This window comes from Olea europaea, chromosome 11 (assembly GCF_002742605.1).
Source record: "Olea europaea var. sylvestris chromosome 11, O_europaea_v1, whole genome shotgun sequence".
In the NCBI taxonomy this organism is placed as follows: domain Eukaryota; kingdom Viridiplantae; phylum Streptophyta; class Magnoliopsida; order Lamiales; family Oleaceae; genus Olea; species Olea europaea.
The window spans coordinates 3,481,725-3,490,636 of record NC_036247.1 but is presented as its reverse complement, the minus strand read 5'-3'; the positions used below and the strand labels follow the sequence as shown (position 1 = coordinate 3,490,636).

The window sequence follows — 8,912 nt, the reverse complement described above, 5'->3', positions numbered from 1 at the left end:
CAAAAAGAAAGAGTACCAAAATTTTTCTATACCCCATTTTTTTTATGCCACAAGACCTCAATTTGATCCTCCCGCAATCAAAATTCGTGAACTAGAATCATCATTTAGCTCAATTTTTTGTTCGAATCTCTCTTCCTGAATTGAGATTTCTTTTAGCTTATGCTTGTGAACTGAAATTACCTAGTTACTCGTAGTTCAGAATTCATGTTTTCGAATCGATTGTGTTTTTATCTGTATAAGGGCGGCGGAATTCTTCGTCTCATTGGTGTTTTGCTTGTTGGGTTCGTGCAATTTAATGATTTTGCAATCGACTCCAAATACTATACCTCTTTGCTGTGATTTTTCACAGAAAAAGCTGTTGGCTTTTTCTTCCACATCTCTCCGTCCCCCTTGCAGTTTCTACTCCTGTGGTGATAATAATAGTTGCTATCGGGAACATTATCGACGCAGAAACATCTTAACACGGAAAAAAAGGATAATAAAAAATGTGAGATGGGCAATCCTCCAGGTTCAAGCTTGCATCAATGGGGGGAATTCCCAATACCACTTCAACATAGACCTCAATAACATTGCTACCCGACGGGGAGCTAAAAATATAGACTTGAAGCGATTTTCAGATGATGAATTCGATTACAATTCATCCAATGCTGTTACAGGTAGTAGAGGTACGAATGCAAATGGTAATTATTATAGTTCCGGTTTTGCAGAAGACCCCATTGTAGATAAGCTGAGAACTCAGCTGGGAGTGATGCACCCAATCCCAACTCCTCCTCAGATTAACCGCAACATTGTTGGCCTCTTTGCCTTTTTCTTTTTCATAGGGGTTGTTTTCGACAAGCTATGGACCTCTCCAAAGAGGAACAATATTATTACCATTAAGCCTGGGAGTTGGCCACAGGTGCCTGCCAACCTGTCCATGTTTCTTGAGAAGGATTTGCAGAGGAAAGAATCTGTCGAGTGGGTGAACATGGTGCTGGGGAAGCTATGGAAGGTCTACAGGGCTGGGATTGAGAATTGGATCACTGGCTTGCTTCAGCCAGTTATTGACAATCTCAAAAAGCCAGATTATGTGCAGAGGGTGGAGATTAAGCAGTTTTCTCTAGGGGATGAACCCTTGTCCGTCAGGAGCGTTGAGCGCCGTACTTCTCGGCGAATCAATGATTTGCAGTGAGTGTTTTCTATTGCAATAATGCTTAATTCATTTTCAAGAAAATTTCAGCTTAACATGCCCATTTTTCTTGCCTTCATAATTGAAACTTGTTAGTTTAGATTGAACGTGGGATGAATTTTTCGAAGGTTATCTGGTGGACAATATACTAGACTGTAAAGTGAATGGAGACCTCTGTAAATATATTTTTGCGATGCTTGAAAATTTGCTTCTGCTTTTTAGCATAATCTTCAAGAGCGTGTATCAGCTGTCACATGTTACCAAAGATGTGAATTTAACCTGTCAATTTTGAATTTCTGAAAGTTAAGATCTTCAGATTTCATGAATGACACATATTTATGGCTTCAATATTTTTGTGACTACTGAATCTTGATGATTTGATGTACCTCTAAAACAAACTCCAGAAGTACAGTGAAGCTGAAGTTTAAATGAACTAGTGAGCCATAAATTCGTATTGAATTTTGGTATGGAACATGTAAGATGTTAGAGCTTTTATAACTATAACTGCAAAGAAAAGGTTCATATATATCACATGTTAAAACCAAGAAACAGCAAAAGAGGTCTAGACAATGGAGAAAGTAATCCTCTGTTTGGCTAATTCGTAAATGATTCAAATATCATTTACAAATAGTCAAACTTCATTTTCAACCATACACTTCAACTAACCAACAAGTACTATCCAGCACTCATTTCTATAATTTATAGATAAACTGTTTATAAATTCTTCCCAAACCGAGGCTAAGTTGTGAATATGGTAGTTGTTATAATGTAACCGTCCAGATTTGGAAACTAGAAGCCTAAGGTGTCTAGAAACTTGTATGGATTTATGTCCAAGCAGTTCCTTTTTTAATCCCATATCACGCGAAACAATAATTTATAACTTTTCACTACAGGTTTTGGTTACATCTACTATGTTGATTTATTTAATGTACCACTGTCATAGATTCACGAGATTTGGATGGTTTATATTCACTGACTCATAATTCAAAATAAATAGTTTGTCTTGACTTCAGAGTTGCATTTAACTTATTGGTGATTTTTATTCTGCTATCAAGATACCAGATAGGCCTCCGTTACACTGGTGGTGCACGAATGCTTTTAATGCTGTCACTCAACTTCAGCATTCTTCCCATCGTCGTGCCAGTGGGTGTGCGAGACTTTGACATTGATGGAGAAGTGTGGGTAAAATTGCGACTGATTCCATCAGAACCATGGGTTGGAGCTCTTTCTTGGGCATTTGTTTCTCTGCCGAAGATAAAATTCGAATTGTCACCATTTCGCTTATTCAATCTAATGGGTATATAATAATTTCATATCTTGCACAATTTATTTTTCTAGAATATGACCCACTGTATACTCTGTTCTGAGTAAGGGAAACTGAGTGTTTTTGCAGAAAAATAAAAAAAGAAATTAGAATAGCAGAATTGAGGTGCATAAGAAAGGGCATGTCACGGTAGTTATTGAACTTGTCAAAAGGTTTTGTTTTACGTTAATTACTTCCATGAAATGTCACCCCTTACGGCTGGATCTCTATACTTTAGTATGGTATATACTTTAGTATATTATATAGATGGTCAATTCTGCGTCTTTTGACAATTATGAGGGACAGGAAGTGTAACAGAATGTTAAAACTTGAAATTTGGTGTTTTGACTTTCTCTAGTAATGATAAATGAGTTACTGATAGGGCTTTTTCACCTGTATGTTTTGATTTTTAAGAAGTCTATTCTTATAATTTTGATGTTTAATTAAGATGCCTAAACTATTGAGATTGATTATATATCATTTTAGTCAACTTTCTACTTGCCGTATGTTTTCTGTAATTCTTGTAATTGACAAAATTGATGGATTCATTAACCCAATATGATTCTAATTTTTGTTTCTTAACGTTTTCCTTTTTCATGGTTGTTTGGCAATACTCAGCAATTCCTGTCCTCTCAAAGTAAGTGAATTCTTTCCCTGGCTACTATTAAGATTTATTGGAATTTGTCCCTCAATGCTGTAACTGGATTTTTTTATTTTTTTTATTCTAGTTTAATTAGTCATTAATATTGTATAATTCATCATCATTTCTATTGCGAAATATGGCCATTTAATGTGGTAAACCTAATGATGATTCAAGAACTTCTCTTTGCTTTACTTTCTGACCACACCTTTTTTCTGTTTGATTTGTAAATATCAGTCCATTTTGAGCTTGATAATAACTTGATCCTAGGTGTTAAAAATTATGTTCTCCTTTGATATACATCAGATAAACACGGTCTTGGATAACATTGAGATTAATTTTCTTTTACTGAACAATGTCTCAGTTAATTATGATACTAATTTTTCCTTTACTGTAAAATTTGAGTGAGGAACTGTGTCTGTGAGATCCAAGAAGATAAATGCTTCTCTAAAAGAAGAAAGAGGAACAAATTTTCTCTCTCTCTAAATTTTGTTATGTTTCTGAGTTGAGGTGAACTGCAAAATAATGACAGTTTACTGTTAAAATAGCTATATATCCTTTAGCTTCCTCTGCAGTTGTTTCATCTATGAATTTGTCAATATCATTCTCCATTCTGGACCCAAAACTTGTTCGAGTATTTTACCTCCGTGCACTAGATCATCTTTTAAATTATGTTTTGATTGTACGTATAATTATCATATCTTTATTTTAGTTTAGCTTAATTGCTACTTTATAGGATGAAATTGTAAAATTATCAGAACTTGCTGCTATAATTCCAGAAACACGAATACCTTATACTTGATTTTCTGTAAGTTCTGTCAGCTGTTCGCATTTTCTGTAATGCTGGTTTTTCTATTTTACTTGTAATGTTTCTATAGTTATTACCATTGATTTCAGCATTGTTCAGTTTGTTATTAATATCAAATATAACTCTTAATCTGAACTAAATATTTTAGCTTTCCAGGTTTTTGAAGAAACTTCTCACTGTGGATTTACCTCGGCTATTTGTGCGCCCAAATAAGATTGTTCTAGATTTTCAGAAGGGAAAAGCTGTTGGACCAATTCCAAATGAAAGACCTGGAGAAAATCAAGAGGGAAATAAGGACTTTGCCGCAGAATTGTCGGTGACTCTTCTAGATGCACGGAAACTCACTTATATTTTCTATGGTATGAACTTTCCTCTACATTGAGGCCTTTAAACATCATATTTGTGTGCCCACTTTGAGCGGTACATTTCTCAGTTCGTTGCATAAGTTGGGATTAGCTTGTCTACAAGTGCTGCTTGCTGATTCCCTTTAATGTTCTTTGCTTCTCACATAGCAATAAAATACTGTATCTGTATGACAATGACTATCGTTCCTTATTCAGGCAAAACGGATCCATATGTTGTTCTGAGATTGGGAGATCAAGTAATACGCAGTAAAAAAAACACCCAAACTACCGTCATTGGACCTCCTGGTGAGCCAATCTGGGATCAGGTGACCTCTTTTTCTACATCCAAGCATCTGCTGAGTCTGCAGTGCTCATAAAGAACTGTTCAAATAATATGTGAAATATAATGGTCATAAAACACACATGTGCTGCCAACGATAATGCACTTTTCCCTTTTCACAGGATTTTCACATGTTAGTTGCTAACCCTGGGGAAGAAAAATTATACATTGAAGTAAGGGATTCTCTTGGATTTGCGGATTTTACAGTCGGTACTGCTGAGGTAAGATGCCTTGAATTTGCAAATACTACCACTTATTTTCTCATGGATTCTATGAGAATGAGACTGTGATCCTTCCTAGCAGTTCCGTTGGTTCTTTTATATGAAGTATACAAATTGCAAGTTGTTGATATGGAAAAACATATCCCCTCTGTTTAAAAAGTGATATCTCAATATTTAGGTAGTGTTCAAAGAGAAATGTGGCCTGAATAGAGGTCAAGAATTTGTCTTTAATTCTTAAGGTATATGAAAGGCAAAGAAGTAAGGACTTACGACTAAACCAGAAAGACTAGGACTTGAATATAATCTTGATGTGAACCTATAATCTTTAGGGAATTGTCCAGTATTACCGACACCATATCTCATGCTCATGACTTGCTCCATCGTGCTCATCCATAAAGATGTGGATATGTTTTATAGATATTCTTTTCTCTGAAAACTTTCACTATAGCGTTTCCCTAAGCTGCCCTATCATAGGCTTTCTGGCATCTTTTTACTCTAGGATATCATGAAGTAATTTCATCAACCATATAATATCCACATCGCCCAAACACTTTTTATGTACTTTTGGTAGGAATTGCATGCGGACAAATTGTATTTCTCGTGTTCATCTTATAAAAGCTGAATTCTTTTTGTACAATAACATTCCTATCTACTAATTTCAACACCATTAAATAATTTGTTGAAAATATTACTCCATTTTCTGTGAAATCATCACTAAGACATCGAACTGTTTGGCGTTTCATCTTTTATACACTTGGAACTACAGTCTAGAGCTTCAAAATTCCATTTCTGGGAAATTTTCTTGAGATTTAGCTACTTTTGACAGGGATTAAAATCAGACTTTTAGTACATTTCGATAAAAGTTGATAAAATATGTGGTAGAAAAGTTATGAATCCCATGAAATATATGGTTTAAATTAATTATTGATTTTGACTTTCCCTACCAAATAGGGGCTTAGTATTCTAGAGGGGAAAAGCGGTTTCCTTTTTTACTTTTAGAATATTATGCCAACAAATAATGTGATGTCGTTTGTCATGGTTTTCATTTTCTTTTTTCTGTTATTGTGTTTGCTTGGCTTCTTTCTCGACATTGGTTCGTTGTTTTTAGAAGATGTTACTTTTTTGCTAGACCCTGAGCATTATGAAACTCACCTTGTCAAAAAGCCACAAAAGGATATATTGACTTAAAAAAGTTCATGTCCAACCTCCTGATTAAGTAGTGATTCCAGGTTGATCTTGGATCTTTGAAAGATACTGTTCCAACAGACAAGATTGTGGTACTTCGAGGAGGGTGGTCCCTGTTTGGAAAAGGGATTGCTGGAGAAATCTTACTGCGATTGACATATAAAGCATATGTGGAGGATGAAGAAGATGAAAGAACTGCAAAACGATCTGATATGGATGCTTCAGATGATGAGCTTTCTTATGAATCAGATACCTCAACATCTGAGCAGAGTGGGAAGGAATACTCAATTGGAACAGATGCAGAATCTTTCGTGGATGTTCTAGCAGCTTTACTTGTAAGTGAGGAATTCCGAGGGATAGTGACATCAGAAACAGTAAATACTAAGTCTCCAGATGCCGGTGCAGATACTGAGACAACGCCAATATTGACTGCTGGATCCAACCAGGATGTTTCAGAAAGTGGTTCTGGTAATTCTAGAGGTATCTAACATATACTACATAATTATAATTTAATTGAACTCTAGAAAATTTTCTTCTTTATCCAGAGTACCACTAAAGATACCTTGAATATGCAGGATTGACCTTATTTTGGCTTGCCATGATTGCTAGTATCTCAGTCCTTACTGCTATAAATGTGAGCGGATCTGGTTTATTTAATCCTTGATGTGATGTCGGTCATGTGATATTACTAAAGAGGTGCCATTACATACTACTTCAGTAAATTACGGAATCCTGATATTTCTCTTGGGTGTTTCTCTTTTATCCTAATTCCTGCGATGAATCATATTGAAATTGTTTCCTTCATATTCTTTTCGGGTAAGTTGCTATGGCCTATGGGTGCAAATAATGATTCATTCGCATACCTGAACCAATTCTCTCATGCTATACTAGAAACACAAATCTACATTTCATTTACCAGTTACACAATAATAGGTATAAAGCTGACTATTAAAAAATGAGTTCAGTTAACTCGATTTGGATATTTGGTTTTGAACTGTGTTTTATTTAAGAATTATGCTACACGTACATCAGAGTGTCTATAACGGTGGTCACACCCCTCACATGGAAGGAGACCCAAGGAGGGTGGATACCATTATGGACACTGTATTATGCACAAGTAGTATATTTCTTTATTTAATTTATAATTTTATGAGAAACCGGGCTTCGGTTCTAATCCCATTGCTTGCTGACTATCTTATTCTATGGCAGGATAAGCAAGATTGCATCTTGATTATGGATTATCTTAAAGAGTAGCGCATCATGTGGGGTTGAGTGCTAATTCTCTCCTTTGGAACTCCCAAATAACTGGAGAGTAGGAAAATATGCAGAAACAGAAAATAACAGTCCACTGCATTTTCCTTACTAGGTTAATGGTTTTAGGCAGAGAAATTCAAATTTTTGGCCTTTTCTTACCTATCGTGGATTGCTTTATACCATAAATTAAATTGTGTACACGAAACATTATACAAGGTCTATTGATTGCCTTTCGGAAAGAAAAGATGAAAAATTCTTCTTCTTTAGTCAATTTCTCTCAACGGGTGCCCAAACTTTCTTATGAGTAATCTCACTAAAATCGTAGAAGGTCCTGAGCTCAGTCTTTGAATCAAGTGATTTGATATTGGAATATCAAAGGATTTAGTTATAATTTTGTCAATATATTTTTGGCTAATGATTTTGAATTCCACATGATTTGAATTGTCGAGTCATATGTAATCATTATTGTGATTCACAACCCTTTTATAAGCTCAAAATTGTGCATCATCTGCTATTCAAATCCTGTAAACAACAGTTGGCGAAAAGTAATGGCTGATATAAAATATTTTTGAATGATCCATTAAGAATGTGCATTGTTGGAGTCAGGATTCTTGCTTAGGGATAGAAAAACAAATATTGCATTTTGGATGATTTAAGGTGAATTACCCCTCTAAATTTCACGTGGTATCTGCACATGACAAGAGAATTGAGATTTTAAGGCTAGATATGTTGTGTAGAAATTACTCTCATTAGCTGTTCCATTAATATATATTTTTTGACATTTTGGAACATCAGCTCGTCATAACAAATGGAAAGATATCAAGGTGTAATGAGTTGAGATGTCAAATATTGTGTTGACATTTTCTCATTTGCTATGAAAAGATGATACGTTGAGATATCAAATATATATTGGTGGGACAGTTAAGGAGATAACAAGTTCGGAACAATAGATTTGGTCTCTGCATTTAAGGCTGGGCAAATCTTCCGAACCGAACCGAACGGTACCCGAACCAAAGGTTCTTGTCAAATTAAATACCCAAACGGATATGTGAATTGAGAATCGACGGGTACGATTCAGTTCTCAATTCTAAACCAAGAACCGACTAAGAAACAAATCTTTTTTTTTTTTTTTTTTTTTTGTATATTGAATAAATTAAATTATTTTAATTTTAATTTTTTAAAAACAAATTAACAAATTCTAAATCTAAATTTTTGGCCTAATAATTTGTTTCATTTCTAATTTTTTAATTTTTGACCCAATTACCCATTTTATTGTCTCATTTCTTAGCCGAACAAGATCCAACCCACTAAATATCCCTAAACACCTATACTAAAGTGCATAACGCTATCTTGACTCTCACAGGCTCGCTGACATTCTAAAACCTATACAATCGTCAACCGACACTGTGACTTCCGATCGAAGCTGTGACCTCCGCCAACCGAAATTTTGACCGTAGCGATCATTTGAACAATGTAGTCTACTAGTTTCTGACATTTCAAAACCGTTGAATGTGTCATTAGTTGTATTTATATAATGTTGTTATAAATGTTAAAAAATTTAATTATAGTACAGAACCGAACCCGAACCGTTCCATAATTATATTTGGACCCGACGGTTCCATTTGCTAAATACCTGAAAATTTTGGTTC

The 8,912-nt window shown here is 35.0% G+C and overlaps 1 protein-coding gene across 4 annotated transcripts; it reads left to right on the top strand.

Annotated features, from left to right (window-relative positions):
• LOC111403012 (tricalbin-3-like) lies at positions 1–7,534 on the top strand. Of its 4 annotated transcripts, XM_023031352.1 has the most exons (10): positions 2–665; positions 822–1,167; positions 2,224–2,465; positions 3,090–3,108; positions 4,076–4,278; positions 4,480–4,589; positions 4,726–4,824; positions 6,054–6,489; positions 6,585–6,643; positions 7,219–7,534. In XM_023031352.1, the coding sequence occupies exons 1-10, from the start codon at positions 296–298 to the stop codon at positions 7,261–7,263; spliced, it is 1,929 nt and encodes a 642-aa protein (XP_022887120.1). In that variant the 5' UTR covers positions 2–295; the 3' UTR covers positions 7,264–7,534. The 4 variants fall into 4 exon arrangements, 3 of the variants coding, with proteins under 3 accessions (XP_022887118.1, XP_022887120.1, XP_022887119.1); XM_023031350.1 differs by having other exon boundaries at positions 1–1,167; XR_002704392.1 differs by having other exon boundaries at positions 2–1,167; positions 6,585–6,825.
• Positions 7,535–8,912: the final 1,378 nt, after the last annotated feature.